This window comes from Oncorhynchus mykiss, chromosome Y (genome assembly GCF_013265735.2).
Source record: "Oncorhynchus mykiss isolate Arlee chromosome Y, USDA_OmykA_1.1, whole genome shotgun sequence".
In the NCBI taxonomy this organism is placed as follows: Eukaryota; Metazoa; Chordata; class Actinopteri; order Salmoniformes; family Salmonidae; genus Oncorhynchus; species Oncorhynchus mykiss.
This window is the reverse complement of record NC_048593.1, coordinates 23,439,470-23,458,287: the sequence shown is the minus strand read 5'-3', so window position 1 is coordinate 23,458,287 and position 18,818 is coordinate 23,439,470. Positions and strand designations below refer to the sequence as shown.

General features: G+C 43.4%; 1 protein-coding gene across 2 annotated transcripts in view; it reads right to left on the bottom strand.

Moving 5' to 3' along the window:
* The window catches only part of LOC110509825 (nucleus accumbens-associated protein 2), a 54,077-nt gene that overhangs the window by 7,331 nt on the left and 27,928 nt on the right, over positions 1 to 18,818 (bottom strand). Inside the window, exons 2-5 of one of the 2 annotated variants that reach the window (XM_036967257.1) lie at positions 9,670 to 9,994; positions 6,345 to 7,270; positions 680 to 856; positions 162 to 267 (exon numbers count right to left, since the gene is read on the bottom strand). In XM_036967257.1, coding sequence (XP_036823152.1) covers positions 162 to 267; positions 680 to 856; positions 6,345 to 7,191 — 1,130 coding nt within the window. In that variant the 5' untranslated portion in view covers positions 7,192 to 7,270; positions 9,670 to 9,994. The remainder of the gene's footprint in view (positions 1 to 161; positions 268 to 679; positions 857 to 6,344; positions 7,271 to 9,669; positions 9,995 to 18,818) is intronic. The other variant, XM_021590951.2, reaches the window with a different exon arrangement.

Sequence of the window (18,818 nt, the reverse complement as noted above, 5' to 3'; positions counted from 1 at the left end):
ATGTGTATGGATTCTGAGTCTGAATACGAGCGCATATGAAACAGATACTTCATCATGAAAACTATACTGATAAAGCTAACAGCTTCTGGATCTGAGTCACACCTAAAACATGTAAATCATTTAACTGTTAATCAATACCTTTTAGATTGGCTTTGACTTACCTGTCGAAGAAGGTGGCGAGCAGGCGACGCAGTAGGACTTTGTGTTTGATGCCAGCACACAGGTGACAGTTCATTAGCTGGCCCCGTGTCATAAACACAGATGTACCTTGGGTGGTGTGAGAGAGAGCTTCCTGATTGAAATAGGTTTCCCCATCACGAATCCATTACCCTATGTATTTCTATCGCTACTTTATAACCCAACTCTCATTTCTTTCATTAAACATTTATGCTGTAAAAGTACTCTCACCGAGACAGTGCTATTTCACCCCATCACTTATCTCCATTCCCATCACTTATTTTATGTGACACCTCTTGAATAAATAAGATTTCCATCGTATTCATTACAAACGGCAAATCAACTTGAACATTTCATACAGCATTTGATCTAATCTCTACCTTCTACCTCAACCCTTTTACCAAAGACTAACAGAGACCTCAACCTTGCTACTTCAAAAAAACTGGTCTCATCTAACCAGTATTCACCAATCCACCTCTCATTCTCTCCTCCTGCTGCCTACCTCCCACCAGCTCCAGTTTCTCCCCCGGGTCTCCTTCGGTGTAGAGCTTGGGGTGGCAGCGGTAGCCGATCTGGCTGACGAGGCTGGCGGGCAGGGCCACCAGGTCCCTACGGATCAGCACACAGGAGCGGCTCTCCAGGGACAGGGGCATGGCTGCCATCTCTGGCTTTTCCTGGACTGGAGAGGGACAGGTGAGGAGAGGGAGTGGGTTAACTCTGTAGTGGAAGAAATCATAAGTGTTATGGAAATAACAATAAACCCTTTCTATAGAGAGGGAGGCAAAATCTCCCTGGGTGAAATACAGAGAGACAGAAAGACAAAGAGAGACAGGCAGACCTACAGGCTACGATCTAGTCCTTCTACAGTGCTCTTACATATTTCAAGGAGAAAGCTAGATAGAATTTAACATCAGCCTACACACAAGGTTAAGGTGATCTCCATTAAAAGTGAGGGTGTTTAATAAATGATTCAAGGCCTAGCACAGCTAAGTTCCAGATTCGCAACGTGCTGTATCAGCATCTTGAGAGACACAGGGGGGAGTGTGACTGGTTTCAAACTGTGGATTAATTTCCCTCCCAAAACCTTCACATTGACCTCTAAGATGGCCAGCACACACACACATTCTCTCTCTCTCTCTCTCTCTCTCTCTCTCTCTCTCTCTCTCTCTCTCTCTCTCTCTCTCTCTCTCTCTCTCTCTCTCTCTCTCTCTCTCTCTCTCTCTCTCTCTCTCTCTCTCTCTCTCTCTCTCTCTCTCTCTCTCTCTCTCTCTCTCTCTCTCTCTCTCTCTCTCTCTCTCTCTCTCTCTCTCTCTCTCTCTCTCTCTCTCTCTCTCTCTCTCTCTCTCTCTCTCTCTCTCTCTCTCTCTCTCTCTCTCTCTCTCTCTCTCTCTCTCTCTCTCTCTCTCTCTCTCTCTCTCTCTCTCTCTCTCTCTCTCTCTCTCTCTCTCTCTCTCTCTCTCTCTCTCTCTCTCTCTCTCTCTCTCTCTCTCTCTCTCTCTCATCCCACAATGTCACCCTGGGGTGTTCTGACTGATTGTAGATAGAATGGATTTCATAAATATCTGAAACTCTAGACTTAGACAAACCTGTCCAATAGCAATGCCCTCTGCAACAAAAAATAAAAACCTCTGCAGTAGGGACAGTGGGGTGTTTTAATGTCTGTGTGTGTGTGCGCGCATGAGTGTGCAAGTACAGTGCATTCGGAAACTATTCAGAACCCTTGACTTTTTCCACATTTTGTTAAATTACAGCCTAAAATGAGTTCAATAGTTTCTAAAAAATAAAAAATAAATATCACATTTACCTAGGTTTTCAGACCCTTTACTCAGAACTTTGCTGAAGTACCTTTGGCAATGATTACACCCTCGAGCCTTCTTGGATATGACGCTACAAGCTTGGCACACATGTATTTGGGGAGTTCCTCCCATTCTTCTCTGCAGATCCTCTCAAGCTCTGTCAGATTGGATGGGGAGTGTTGCTGCACAGCTATTTTTATGGTTCTCCAGAGATGTTCGATCGGTTTCAAGTCTGGGCTCTGGCTGGGCCACTCAAAGACATTCAGAGACATACTGAAGCAACACCTGCGTTGTCTTGGCTGTGTGCTTATGGTCGCGGTCCTGTTAGAAGGTGAACCGTTGCCCTAGTCTGAACATCCCACAGCATGATGCTGCCACCACCATGCTTCACCGCAGGGATGGTGCCAGGTTTCCTCCAGATGTGACGCTTGGCATTCAGGCCAAAGAGTTCAATCTTGGTTTCATTAGACCAGAGAATCTTGCTTCTCATGGTCTGAGTCCTTTATATGGCTTTTGGCAAACTCCAAGCGAGCTGTCATGTGCCTTTTACTGAAGAGTGGCTTCCGTCCTGCCACTCTACCATAAAGGTCTGATTGGTGCAGTGCTGCAAAGTGCAGTGTTGTAAAAACATATCAAGGATAATCAATGGAAACAGGATACACCTGAGCTCAATTTTGAGTCTCATATCAAAGGGTCTGAATACTTATGTAAATAAGGTATTTCTGTTTTTTAATTATCGACATTTTCAAAATGTTTGCAAATGTATTAAAAATCTGTTTTCACTTTGTCATTATGGGGTATTGTGTGTATATTGATAAAGAAAAATAAATAATTTGATTCATTTTTGAATAAGGCTGCAACATAACAAAATGTGGAAAAAGTCAAGGGATCTGAATAATTTTCGAATGCAATGTATGTGTGCGTGCGTGTGCATAAAAGCCAATTCATGCTCGATCCGAAGATGGAGAGTATGATGTAATTGCGGAGCCGCCGGAGGCATGCAGAGGCCAAATTGAGCTCTGTACCGCATTGCCGTGCGCCACCTACATTTTTTAACAATGTGGACGCCTCCGTATAGCACCGCATTGACATGATTGGTTGATGGTAGGTGGTGGCAGGAGATCCAGTATAAAAACAAACTCACTTCCTTAACAACTTCCTTCACAACAGCTTTGCTCTAAGTATAAATGCCCTGAAAACTGCAGATGCTATATTGCAGTAAATGCTGTACAGCCTCTGCAGAAGTCGGATTGACCATGCAAAGCCTTTTAGTTGTATAATTAATACAGCAACTATAACCTCATATAACATTTTCATAAGTCTACATAAATAAGACTATTTAAAGCCCACCATCAAATGAGCATGACAAGACACAATGCTAATAGTGCACAATGTTCATGATTGATGTTATGAGATGCATTATATGAAATCCCATTTTATGAAGCCACGTGACATTATTTATGACACATTCATGATTTTGTAAAAACAATGTATAGGTCAGCCTGGAAGACTGGCATGCACGGCTATCAAAGTGTTATCTGATACAAGATTACTAACCTGATCCATTCTCCAGCTCACACGCAACACTCAGTAATGTGTTCATTAAAAATTGCCCCTTAAAACCAATTTTATACATGGCTGTTTTTGTGTGTATAAGGTGAATGAATTTACCTAACATGCATATTCTTGATTCTAACAATGAAAAATGAAAAATATATTGCTTAATTTTTGCATGTTTCATGTACAGTGTTGGGGTAATGTTACTGTACTTAATGTTACTTTTTTGATTACTTTTTTGTGGTAAAGAAATAACCTAACAACAGTAGTTTTTCAATTTAAGTAATCAGTTACTATGTTACTTTTTCAAATAAGTAACTACTTACTTTTACAATACTTCTAAATGTTTCCATATATAGACACACCCTATGTGTTTTAATAAAATCAACTATATGCACTGAGCTTGTATAATACTTTAATTGTACTGTTTGATGAAATAATTAAGTCACATAAATGACTAAAGAGGGAGCCAGAGATCAAGATAACCAGAAGAAAAAACCTGTTCCCAACCGTCCTCCTTCCGCTCCTACTGGCCTTTGCCTTTTTCATGTGGAGGGCCAATTTACAATTTATCTTACAATTTCTACCGATCTGCGTGCCAGTTTTTCATAAGCACATTTTCATTAATTTCAATTATAATAACGTATTTTAGATATATTGCAAACTAGGTCAAAATAGCCTACATAAAGCAAACAAACAAAAACAGGTAGAAAATATCTTGATAGAAATAAATATCCTATAAATCACTGGCTACACATGGAGGATTGTTCATGTTCTCCAATTGCATTCATCTTTCTACTCTGCCTGTCTTCAACAAACTTGAAACATTGTATCAACTATCAACTGGGTATGGCCTGCAACTGGGTCTAGCAAACTTACAACATTGTATAAATGACTCTGGGTTCTCAGAGTTTCCTGTGCCAGTGAGCTTCAGACAGACACAGCTGTATTTGTGCAAGGGATAAGAAGTAATATTTTTTTATGACGTTTACACTGGATCAGAGCATGACATTTTTCCCATTCACACCGAGAGTCGGTGGTTATTGAAAGGGGTAGAGCTGGATAAATTTTTCAAATACATTGAGGAACTATTGTCATTCTTAATGGATGTCAACTGTTCTGCCTGCGGATATGGAATCCTGACCTGTTCACCGGACGTGCTACCTGTCCCAGACCTATTATTTGACCATGATGGTCATTTATGAACATTTGAACATCTTGGCCATGTTCTGTTATAATCTCCACCCGGCACAGCCAGAAGAGGACTGGCCACCCCTCATAGCCTGGTTCCTCTCTAGGTTTCTTCCTAGGTTTTGGCCTTTCTAGGGAGTTTTACCTAGCCAACGTGCTTCAACACCTGCATTGCTTGCTGTTTGGGGTTTTAGACTGGGTTTCTGTACAGCACTTTGAGATATCAGCTGATGTACGAAGGACTATATAAATAAATTTGATTTGATGTAAAAACAGACTTTGTTTACTTGCTGTTTGAGGTGAATAAAAAAAATACATAAATGCAGACATTCTGTACATTATCTTGGAAATAATGGACAACGTAGTGGAGTTAATTCTTCCATGGTAATGTATAGAACAGAAGAGTTTATCCCGCTTATACCACAGTTACCAAATAAAACAATATTTACCGGTATATATAAAACATTATTTACCGGTAGAAATAAAACATCTTCATTCATATTTTCATTTTTTTTATAACAAATTCATACTTTCTCATCTTTTGGTTGCTAGAGATGCGACCCAGTCGTTGACTCGATTAGTTCTATATTTAAGGACGCGACCCTGATGTTAATTCTATATGTTCCATTACTATGCTCACTAGCAATGTTCTTATCCCTTGCTTGCTAGCTAGCCAAATAGCTACAGTCAACAGTTACGACGTCTGCAGACAGAATAACAGCGAACTAGCTGAATTTGCATTTGCTTAAGCTGTTTTCTATTGACATTATTTTGGATACATCCAAAACAATGAGCAGATGATGCCCAAATTTTGCCTGGCATTAGTGCCTTCTCTCAGGAAACTCGTCGATATAAATAGTTTGTTGCTAGCAAACCTGCCAATATGACAACCAAATTAAAAAATATCAGTTGCTGAAAACAGCTGGTCAAACCAGAAACATGTCGGAGGATTTGACAACATAGCACCACTTGCGTCATGACTACCATAGAATTTCACGTTCATCATTCACCACATTAGGTCATCCCAAAAATATGTCTCTACAAAAACAAATCAATTGCTAATTAGCTAGCAATGTTTTTCTTTGTTGGACCTGCTTTTACAATGTATCCAATTTCGGGTTTATGTGATTGTTGGTTTAGCTTTCTGTAACTTTGTAGCAATGGTCTGCATGTGTAGGTGCATATTGCATCATGATTGCAAGGTTTCCCAGTATCTTTTCCAACTGTCCCGATATCTTGTCCAACCGTCCCGTTATTTGGTTTTAATGTCCATTCTAGAATGCTCTTCTAGCCAATCAGAAACGAGTATTCAACAATGCTGTGGTATAACATGTATTATATGTTATTTCTACCGGTAAATGTGTGCTTTAGCATTGTTTTCTTTGGTAACTGTGGTATATGCGGGATAAACACCTCCGTTCTGCACATTACCTTGGAATAATGAACTCCGCAAAGGGACTCGGCGGTCATCCATTATTTTCAAGGTGATGTATAGAACGTCACATTTATCCCGCACATCAAAGTGAACACCAAGGAAATAGCTGGCAGTTAAACAAATGAGTAGCAGTTATACTAATATACAGTAACAGAGAACTGCATTATTAAGCAACAGTTGATACTTACTTCCGTATGGGTTGGCTGAGCGCCCATAGATCTGACTGTAGGCCTCTTCCGTGATCCCGTCATACGGCTCTTCCTCAAACTCCTCATCCTCATTCTGGTAGGAGGTTGGGCTGTCCGTGGTAGGCAGGCTGGAGGCCCCAGGACTGGACCTCTCTCCCCCTGCCACTGGATAGGGCTGCATCCCCGGGAAGATGGTGGTTCCCCCCGCCCCCGTGTAGAACAATGAGCTTCCCTTGGAGAGCCGCCCTCCCAGCTCAGATGAAGAGGACCCTTTCTTATGGTGACTCAGGCTGGGCAACGGATCGCACCCCTCCAGTTTGATCCTCCGCGTGGGCTGCACCAGGGAGGGGGACCAGCCCGGCGGCCCCAGGATGGACGTCCCTGACCCGGCCAGTGTGTTGTTACTGGGGCTCTGGGGCTCTGAGCCTGGTTGCTGCTCCTCCATGGCTGCCGTCTGAGAGTCACAGTGGGGCGAGTTGGCCTTAAACATCAGGTCCATGCCCCGCTCCACAATATGCTGGATTTGAAGATACCCAGCGGTGTACATCACCACCAGCTGCTCACTGGCTGCCATGGTCAGCTTTCCCGTGTAGCAGAAGGATAATATCAGCTGGAAGCAGGCGGGAGTCACCGACGAGGGCAGCTCAAACTGGCTCTTGGACGAGCTGCTAAACAGGTCTCGGAAGTAGAGGCTGCTGGCGGCTAGTACAGCCCGGTGGGCCTTGAAGGCCTGGCCTTTAACCAGGATGGAGACATCACAGTACTGACCGAGCAGGCGCTGCTCATTGAGGGAGCCCAGCACCGTGCTGCCGAAGTTGGGGATCTCCAAGTGGAGCAGCTGGGACATGGTGGTGGAGAAAGAGGAGGAGGAGGAGGAGGAAGAGGCTTCAGAGAGTCACCACTGACAAGGCCAGAGAAAGGGACATCTGTATAAGGAGAGAAGGAGGGATGGATTAGACAAATTGGAAAACTTGAGAAGAGAGGAGAATAGAGTATGTGAAAGACAGAGAGCAAAAAGAGACGTGAGACAGATAAGTGAAACCGATGTGTGAAACAGAGGGTACAGCGGGAAAGGGAGGAAGAGAGAGGGGGACGTTGGAGAGAAAGCAGAAAGAGACATGTGACAGAAGAATGTGTGTGAAGAGAGAGACATGGGAGAACTGCAGAAATATGGTATAAAAACATAAATTAAGGTAATATGCAAAGTAAGTATTCAACGTAGTAGGCCTCAATGACCAAAGGAACAGTTAATATAATCAGTGTAATGATATACAGTGGGGCAAAAAAGTATTTAGTCAGCCACCAATTGTGCAAGTTCTCCCACTTAAAAAGATGAGAGAGGCCTGTAATTTTCACCATAGATACGCTTCAACTATGACAGACAAAATTAGATTTAAAAAAAAAAAATGTATGAATTTATTTGCAAATTATGGTGGAAAATAACTATTTGGTCAATAACAAAAGTTTATCTCAATACTTTGTTATATACCCTTTGTTGGCAATGACAGAGGTCAAACGTTTTCTGTAAGTCTTCACAAGGTTTTCACACACTGTTGCTGGTATTTTGGCCCATTCCTCCATGCAGATATCCTCTAGAGCAGTGATGTTTTGGGGCTGTTGCTGGGCAACACGGACTTTCAACTCCCTCCAAAGATTTTCTATGGGGTTGAGATCTGGAGACTGGCTAGGCCACTCCAGGACCTTGAAATGCTTCTTACGAAGCCACTCCTTCGTTGCCCGGGCGGTGTGTTTGGGATCATTGTCATGCTGAAAGACCCAGCCACGTTTCATCTTCAATGCCCTTGCTGATGGAAGGAGGTTTTCACTCAAAATCTCACGATACATGGCCCCATTCATTCTTTCCTTTACACGGATCAGTCACCCTGGTCACGTTGCAGAAAAACAGCCCCAAAGCATGATGTTTCCACCCCCATGCTTCACAGTAGGTATGGTGTTCTTTGAATGCAATTCAGCATTCTTTGTCCTCCAAACATGACGAGTTGAGTTTTTAACAAAAAGTTATATTTTGGTTTCATCTGACCATATGACATTCTCCCAGTCTTCTTCTGAATCATCCAAATGCTCTCTAGCAAACTTCAGACGGGTCTGGACATTTACTGGCTTAAGCAGGGGGACACTGCAGGATTTGAGTCCCTGGCGGCATAGTGTGTTACTGATGGTAGGCTTTGTTACTTTGGTCCCAGCTCTCTGCCGGTCATTCACTAGGTCCCCCCGTGTGGTTCTGGGATTTTTGCTCACAGTTCTTGTGATCATTTTGACCCCACGGGGTGAGATCTTGCGTGGAGCCCCAGATCGAGGGAGATTATCAGTGGTCTTGTATGTCTTCCATTTCCTAATAATTGCTCCCACAGTTGATTTCTTCAAACCAAGCTGCTTACCTATTGCAGATTCAGTCTTCCCAGCCTGGTGCAGGTCTACAATTTTGTTTCTGGTGTCCTTTGACAGGTCTTTGGTCTTGGCCATAGTGGAGTTTGGAGTGTGACTGTTTGAGGTTGTGGAGAGGTGTCTTTTATACTGATAAGTTCAAACAGGTGCCATTAATACAGGTAACGAGTGGAGGACAGAGGAGCCTCTTAAAGAAGAAGTTACAGGTCTGTGAGAGCCAGAAATCTTGCTTGTTTGTAGGTGACCAAATACTTATTTTCCACCATAATTTGCAAATAAATTCATTAAAATTCCTACAATGTGATTTTCTGGATTTTTCCTTCTGGTTTTGTCTGTCGTAGTTGAAGTGTACCTATGATAAAAATTACAGGCCTCTCATCTTTTTAAGTGGGAGAACTTGCACAATTGGTGGCTGACTAAATACTTTTTTGCCCCACTGTAATTTACATGTATTTTTCAACTCAGTAAGTATGCTCCCATCACTTTGACTGTATAATCTAAGCTGTAGCCAGCAAGGAAACACATGTATAATAACTAGAAACACCTAACTTCAGAGACACAAAAATGTGTGACTTTGATAGCTCCCTTTACGATAACACCCAGTTACAGCCAGGCATGCTCCCCAGACATATTTGCATACGTTCCTTCTTTCCATGAACCTTATCTCTGTGTTTTTCTCCACCACACACTCGCCAGTTTCATTATTGAGCAACGCTGCAGGAGGGTTTCCAAGAATACAAACGGAAAATTGTCAACCCCTCTCTACCCCCCTCCATAGACACACACACACAGCCCTCTTCTCCTCTCTCTCACACACACACACTTGGATGGACGCAAGCACCAAACACAAACACAAACCTCCATCCCAGACCATTCTGACCTGTACAACCCAGTCCTTAGGAAAGGAGAGTGGACACACCATGAAGCTTCCGCACGCCAGGACCAGAAGAGAAGAAGGGAGGAGAGAGAAAAAAGCGCTCTGATGCTCTTCATCTGTCTCAAAGCCTTGCTCTGTCTCACTCAGCGCTCTGAGCTTTTCCCTCTCCCACTGTTTCTCTCTTTTAAAGATCTTCTCCCTCGCTCTCTCTCTCCTTTCACTCACCCTCACGCTCTTTCTCTCTCTCTCTTTCTCCCTCGGTCTCTGTCTCTCCCAGGGCTGAATTCAACAAGTGCTGCTGCAGCTGGAGAGAGCGCATCAGTGATGAAGGGAGTGGGAGGCTCTCTGTGTGCAATCAATGCAGCATCTATACGTATGTCGCAGGGAGAGGGAGGGATGGAGCCAGGGAGCGAGATGGAGAGAGAGAGAGAAAAACACAGGCTACAGTTACAGACAGAGACAGAGATGGAGACTGGGCAAGGGAGGGAGGGGGTGGGCTGAGACAGAGGGAAAGTCATCTAAGGACAGTACGAGCAAAGAAAGACAATTGCGTTTGGAGCAACTTCAGCTCCTATCTGGATGTAGACAATGGCCAAGAGAGAAAACATAATCAAAGAACTAAGTAAATAAAATTAAAGTTAAATCAGAGAAAAAGGGGAGCAGAGAGAAAAATAGTTAATTATGCTGTAACACAGTCATTTGCTCTGAAATCGTCAATGCAATATCTTATTGAGAATGTGACTCACACAAAAACAGCTCCTACTATTACCACTACTGATTCTGAATGACGGAAAAGATTGAACTTGCTAGCGTTTGTGCAAGTATTACGTTAGATTCGTTTAAAATGCTGTGACTGTCTGTTGGGGGATTTCTAACATGAGCGAGTGAGTTCTCCCAGTGAGATGTCACTGAGTTCACTGTCTTAGTTTGTTCAGGTAGACAATTTCCTCTGTTGTTGTCTGGTTACATTTTTGCACAGGCACTAAGCAGGGCTCCCGGACTGGTGTTTGGGATGGATTAGAGAAGGAAAAAGGACCCCAGACGTCATTGAGTTTGACAGAGGAAAGCCCAGGGAAAGGTTAGACAGCAGCTTACAGTACAGAGAGTGTCTCTGCTAAGGACTGTGAGGGAAGCTGTGAACATAAAACAACCATGACACACACATGAGAGAGAGAGAGAGAGAGAGAGAGAGAGAGAGAGAGAGAGAGAGAGAGAGAGAGAGAGAGAGAGAGAGAGAGAGAGAGAGAGAGAGAGAGTGCGTGGGGTGTGGGCAACATGAAATGTGTGTTTGTAAAAAGTTGGAGTTTCACTCCTAATTTACTCACTGCGTAGCTATGTAAACAACACCTGCTATGTAAACAACACCAGAATTTTTAACTCCCTCCCTCTCTGGCTCTCTCTCTCTTACTCACTCCCTCTCAGACAAAAACCCAGCCTGCCAGATGTAATGAAAAGATACCAAAACTGGGCAAACTTCTCACTTCACATCACCACAGGGAAAGAAAATGGAGAAGGGAAATCACACAGTCAGTTAGTGTGGTCACACATCAACAGTCATATTCCTGCCACAGCAGTGGTGATGTCTGTATGAAAAACTAAAACTCAGACGAGTTCTGTCCCATTTAACACCTGCATACCGTCATTGACACTCTTCCCTCTTCCCTCATCCTGTCTATCTGTCTGTCTGTCTGTCTGGTTGTCTGTCTGTCTGTCTGTCTGTCTGCACGCTGAAGCCTTAGGATACCTCCCCTCACTCCTGCTTTCTCTTTCCCCCTCCCTCTCTTCACACCACTTTCCCTCTGAGCTGCTGTCTTTCTGCCAATCAATGCACACGGGGCTGCAATGCAGTGAGTCCCGCGTGCGCCACAGCATAGAGAGAAGTGAAGCATGCTGGGTATAGAGTCTACAGACATGCATGTACGTGCCAGCCTGGGCAGAGAGGGGGAGGGGGAGCCAGAAATATGTTGAGTCAGGCAGACGGGACGACACAGCACTGCGCACAGCACATCAGAGAGAGAGAGAGAGAGAGAGAGAGAGAGAGGGCGATGCCACATGACAAGAATAACAAGATACTTTCATCAGAGAGAGAGAGTTAATGCGCTTGTGTGAGAGGGTGTTTGTATGTGTGTGTGTGTGTGCGCACATCCACTCTTTATGTGTCACTGTGAGTTATGAGTGTGTAGGTGTAGTTTAGAGAATGGGACATGACATTTGAATGCTTTTACTGCTCCTTCTAAATTTGTTGGAATGTGTTGTGGAAATTTGAATCAGGGCAGCACTCTGGGGCCTGGTGCTGATTACTTGTAGTAGCAGGCTGGAGTATTTGAATATGCAATACATGACAAGTAACAAAACACTGATACAATGACAGACAAGGACAGTCACACAAATGTAATACACAACGATACACAAACAATACAACAGCAGAAATTATGTGTGGGTTAGAGTGTGTCTGTGTGTGAGTGTGTTTGTATTTGTGTCCCTTCACAGTCCCCGTCATTCCATGAGATGTAATAATTCGTTTTTAAAGGTAATTTTACTGTTTGCTTGAGTAATTGGAGACAGAAGGGAGTTCCATGCGATCATTGGTCTGTATAATACTGTGCGTTCCCGTGAATTTGTTTTGTACTTAGGGAAGAGACCCCTGTTGACATGTCTTGCGGGTTATGTATGGATGTCTTAGCTGAATGTTATTTGATTATGCAGACAATCTGGAATATTCATCACAGTAATACTTCTCATAAAAACTAGGAGAGATGCAGTTAGTTTCCCGTCAAGCCTCAACCAGGAAAGACTGGCAGGCATGTTGTTGATGTTAGTTCTGTAGGTGCAGTTAACGGCAAGGTGTGCTGCACTATTGTGAGCCAGCTGCAGCTTTGCTAGGTCTTTTTTTGCTGCACTTGACCATATTACCGGACAATATTCAAGATGGGACAAGACCAGAGCCTGAACAACTAGTACAGTTGTTTTTTGTGTAAAAAAGGCAGAGCATATTTTTATAACAAACATACCCCTCCCCATCGTCACAACAACTCTGTCAATATGACTTGACCATGATAATTGACCATCCAATCCAATACCTTTTTATTTATTTCATCTTTATTTAACCAGGTAGGCCAGTTGAGAACAAGTTCTCGTTTACAACTGCGAACTGGACAAGATAAAGCAAAGCAGTGCAGCTGTATTCATCGACCTGGCCAAGGCTACGACTCTGTCAATCACCACATTCTTATCGGCAGGCTCAATAGCCTTGGTTTCTCAAATGACTGCCTCGCCTGGTTCACCAACTACTTCTCAGATAGAGTTCAGTTTGTCAAATCGGAGGGCCTGTTGTTGGGTTCAATTCTCGGGCTGACTCTCTTCTCTGTATACGTCAATGATGTCGCTCTTGCTGCTGGTGATTCTCTGATCCTACTCCACACATACGACACCATTCTGTATACATCTGGCCCTTCTTTGGACACTATGTTTACTAACCTCCAAGCGAGCTTCAATGCCATACAACTCTCCTTCCGTAGCCTCCAACTGCTCTTAAATGCAAGTAAAACTAAATGCATGCTCTTCAACCGATCGCTACCAGACCTGCCCGCCCATCCAGCATCACTACTCTGGACGGTTCGGACCTAGAATATGTGGACAACTACAAATACCTAGGTGTCTGGTTAGACTGTAAACTCTCCTTCCAGACTCACATTAAGAATCTCCAATCCAAAATTAATTCTAGAATCTGCTTCGTATTTCGCAACAAAGCATCCTTCACTCACGCTGTCAAACATACCCTCGTAAAACTGACTATCCTACCAATCCTTGAATTCGGCAATGTCATTTAAAAAATAGCCTCCAACACTCTACTCAGCAAATTGGATGCAGTCTATCACAGTGCCATCCGTTTTGTCAACAAAGCCCCATATGCTACCCACCACTGCGACCTGTACGCTCTCGTTGGCTGGCCCTCGCTTCATACTCGTTGCCAAACCCACTGGCTCCAGGTCATCTATAAGTCTTTGCTAGGTAAAGCCCAGCCTTATCTCAGCTCACTGGTCACCATAGCAGCACCCACCCGTAGCACGCGCTCCAGCAGGTATATTTCACTGGTCACCCCCAAAGCCAATTCCTCCTTTGGCTGCCTTTCCTTCCAGTTCTCTAATGCCAATGACTGGAACAAACTGCAAAAATCACTGAAGCTGGATACTCATATCTCCCTAACTAACTTTAAGGACCAGCTGTCAGAGCAGCTCACAGATCACTGCACCTGTACATAGCTCATCTGTAAATAGCCCATTCAACTACCTCATCCCCATACTGTTAGCTATTTTATTTATTTTGCTCCTTTGCACCCCATTATCTCTACTTGCACATTCATCTTCTGCACATCTATCACTCCAGTGTTTAATTGCTATATTGTAATTATTTCACCACTATGGCCTACTTATTGCCTTATCTCCCTTATCCTACCCCATTTACACACTCTGTATATAGACATTTATATTGTATTATTGACTGTATGTTTGTTCATTCCATGTGTAACTATGTGTTGTTGTTTGTGACGCACTGCTTTGCTTTATCTTGGCCAGATCGCAGTTGTAAATGAGAACTTGTTCTCAACTAGCCTACCTGGTTAAATAAAGGTGAAATAAAAAAAAACGAATAATAAAATAATAAAAACAACACAGAGTTGTTGGGATAAACAAACGTATAGTCAATAACACAATAGAAAAATCTATGTACAGTGTGTGCAGATGTAGTAAGGTTAGGGAGGTAAGGCAATAAATAGGCCATAGAGGTGAAATAATAAACAATGCCACTTCATATAATGTTTACATACCCTACATTACTCATCTCATATGTATATACTGTACTCTATACTGGAGGTCAACCGATTAATCGGAATGGACGATTAATTAGGGACGATTTCAAGTTTTCATAAACACCTTTATTTAACTAGGAAAGTCAGTTTAGAACACGTTCTTATTTTCAATGACGGCCTAGGAACGGAGGGTTAACTGCCTTCCTCAGGGGCAGAACGACAGATTTTTACCTTGTCAGCTCAGGGATTCAATCTTGCAACCTTACGGTTAACTAGTCCAACGCTCTAACCACCTGCCTCACGAGGAGCCTGCCTGTTATGTGAATGCAGTAAGAAGCCAAGGTAAGTTGCTAGCTAGCATTAAACTTATCTTATAAAAAACAATCAATCAATCAACCATAATCACTAGTTATAACTACACATGGTTGATGATATTACTAGTTTATCTAGCGTGTCCTGCTTGCATATAATCGATGCGGTGCACATTCGCGGAAAAGGACTGTCGTTGCTCCAACGTATACCTAACCATAAACATCAATGCATTTCTTAAAATCAATACACAGAAGTATATATTTTTAAACCTGCATATTTAGCTAAAATAAATCCAGGTTAGCAGGCAATATTAACCAGGTGAAATTGTGTCACTTCTCTTGCGTTCATTGTACGCAGAGTCAGGGCATATGCAACAGTTTGGGCCGCCTGGCTCATTGCGAACTAATTTGCCAGAATTTTACGTAATTATGACATAACATTGAAGGTTGTGCAAGGTAACAGCAATATTTAGACTTAGGGATGCCATCCGTTAGATAAAAAACGGAACGGTTCCGTATTTCACTGACAGAATAAACATTTTGTTTTCGAAATGACACTTTCCGGATTCTACCATATTAATGACCTAAGGCTCGTATTTCTGTGTGTTATTATGTTATAATTAAGTCTATGATTTGATAGAGCAGTCTGAGCGATGGTAGGCACCAGCAGGCTCGTAAGCATTCATTCAAACAGCAATGTTGTGCGTTTTGCCAGCAGCTCTTCGCAATGCTTCAAGCATTGTGCTGTTTATGACTTCAAGCCAATCAATTCCCGAGATTAGGCTGGTGTAACCAATGTGAAATGGCTAGCTATTTAGCGGGGTGAGCACTAATAGCGTTTCAAACGTCACACGCTCTGAGACTTGGAGTAGTTGTTCCCCTTGCTCTGCATGGGTAATGCTGCTTCGAGGGTGGCTGTTGTCGATGTCTTCCTGGTTCGAGCCCAGGTAGCGGCGAGGAGAGGGATGGAAGCTATACTGTTACACTGGCAATACTAAAGTGCCTATAAGAATATCCAATAGTCAAAGGAATATGAAATACAAATCGTATAGAGAGAAATAGTATTCCTATAATAACTTCAACCTAAAACTTCTTACCTGGGAATATTGAAGACTCATGTTAAAAGGAACCACTAGTTTTCATATGTTCTCATGTTCTGAGCAAGGAACTTAAACGTTAGCTTTCTTACATGGCACATATTGCACTTTTACTTTCTTCGCCAACACTTTTTTTTTTGCATTATTTAGACCAAATTGAACATGTTTCATTATTTATTTGAGGCTAAATTGATTTTATTGATGTATTATATTAAGTTAAAATAAGTGTTCATTCAGTATTGTTGTAATTGTCATTATTACAAATAAAAAATTAAAAAATCCTCCAATAATCGGTATCGGCGTTGAAAAATCATAATCGGTCGACCTCTACTCTATACCATCTACTGCATTAGCATTAACACTGGAGTGATAGATGTGCAGATGATAATGTGCAAGTAGAGATACTGGGGTGCAAAAGAAAATAAAAAAATAATAGTATGGGGATGAGGTAGTTGGGAATGCTATTTACAGATAGGCTGTGTACAGGTACAATGATCGGTATGCTGCTCTGCCAGCTGATGCTTAAAGTTAGAGAGGGAGATATAAGACTCCAGCTTCAATAATTTTTGCAATTCGTTCCAGTCATTGGCAGCATAGAACTGGAAGGAAAGGCAGCCAAAGGAGGTGTTGGCTTTGGGGATGACAAGTGAGATATACCTGCTGGAGCACGTGCTACGCGTGGGTGTTGCTATGGTGACCAGTGAGTTGAGATTAGGCTGGGCTTTACCAAGCAAAGACTTATAGATGATTTGGAGCCAGTGAATCTGGCGACGGAGGGCCAGCCAACGAGAGCATACAGGTCGCAGTGGTGGGTAGTATATGGGGCTTTGGTGACAAAACGGATGGCACTGTGATAGACTACATCGAATTTGCTGAGTAGAGTGTAGAGATACCTCGGAGTTTAGCTTCCTCAACTTGCTCAATGGTTAACTCTTCATGCACAATGCCAGTTGAGATGTAGGTCTTAGAGAATGTTTTGAGCCAAATGCATGCTTTTAGTTTTAGATGTACAGTATTTAAGACCAGTTTATTACTAATCACCCATTCTGATACTGACTATAACTCCTTACTTAGAATTTCAGTGAGCTCACTGGCTTTGGGTGCTGACATGTAGAGTGTGGAATCATCTGCATACATAGTCATTCTAGCTTTGTGTAAGACCAGTGGCAAATCATGTAAAAATAGAGAAGAGTAACAGCCCAAGGTAACTGCCCTGTGGGACACTGCACTGTACACATCTGATGTTGTAGTAGCTTCCATTGAAGAAAACTCTCTGGGTTCTATTGGATAAATAACTTTCCAACCATGTGATGGCAGGTGATGTAAAGCCATAGCAAGTGAGTTTCTTCAATAACATCAAAGGCTGCACTGAAATCTAACAATACAGCTCCAACTATCATCTTATTATCCATTTATTTTAACCAATCATCTGTCATCTGAGTCAGTGCAGTACAAGTTGAGTGCCATTCTCTATATGCATGCTGAAAGCCAGTAGTTAACTGAAAAATAGCATTGTATTTGGACAGAGATAGGCATAATATGGAGAAAAACATAAGTAAAATAAAAACATTGTTTAGCTAATAGAGTCCAATAATCAGGCACTTGTGAGTTTCAGTTGGTGTATGTGTGTGCGATGTTGGACTGAAGCTACTGACCCGGAAGTTTGTCTTTCTCTCTCACCCAGGCTTTTGGGAGGAAGGGTGGACAATGAGCTTGTCGTAGAAGATTTAAGCAATGTCCCCATGTTCTCTGGTAGCTTTCATAGTTGGGATAAGTTATTTCCACCTCTGGCGCACAGCTTCAGAGAAGTCCTCGTTGAGGAAGATGTTGGTTCCTCTCAAGTTCTTGGCTCTCTCAATAACAGCCTGTCACGCCCTGACCGTAGATTGCTTTGTATGTTTCTATTTTTTGTTTGGTCAGGGTGTGATGTGGGTGGGCACTCTGTTTGTATGTCTAGGTTTTGGCCGGGTATGGTTCTCAATCAGGGACAGCTGTCTTTCGTTGTTTCTGATTGAGAACCATACTTAGGTAGCCTGTTTTCCCACGGTTAGTTGTGGGTGGTTATTTTCTGTTTAGTGTTGGTTGCACATTGCAGAACTGTTTCGGCTATTATTTTGTGATTTTGAATTCAGTGTTCAGTCAGTTAAGCTAATAAAGATGAACACGTACCCCGTTGCATTTTGGTCCAATGACTCTTCTTCTTCCGACGAAAGCCGTTACAGAACCACCCACCACCAAAGGACCAAGCAGCGTGGTAAGGAAGAGCAGCGCTATCTGGAGAAATGGACATGGGAGGAAATACTGAAAGGCAAGGGACCCTGGGCACAGGCTGGGGAGTATCGCCGTCCGCAGGAGGAACTGGAGGCAGCTAATGCTGAGCGGCAACACTACGAGGAGTTAGCACGGCAGCGCAACAGGCATGAGAGGGAGCCCCCAAATTATTTTTGGGGGGTGGCACACGGTGAGATTGGCGGAGTCAGGCGAGAGACCTGAGCCAACTCCCCGTGCTTACCGGAAGCAGCGTGGTACTGGTCAGACACCGTGTTATGCGATGAAGCGCACAGTGTCGCCAGTGCACGCTCATAGCCCGGAGGGCTATATGCCAACCCCCCGCAAGTGCCTTGCGAGAGTGGGCATCCAGCCAGGGCTGATTGTGCCAGCTCAGTGCGTTTTGGTCTCCGGGGGCCCTGTTTCGGTCCAGGGTATCCTGCGCCGGCTCTGTGTACTGTGTCTCCGGGGCGTTGGGAGGGTGCAGTTCGCCCTATGCCTGCGCTCCGCCCGTGCTGAGGCGAATGTGGGCATTGAGCCTAAGGGAGAGGTGCGTGTGGTATGCAGCAGATCTTCAGTGCTCCCCCACAGCCCGGTTCGACCTGTGCCTGCACTCTGGAGGGTCCGGGCTAAAGTGGTCATTCAGCCTGGAGGAGTGGTGCCAAGGCTGCGCACCAGAGCTCCAGTGCTCCCCCACAGCCCGGTCCA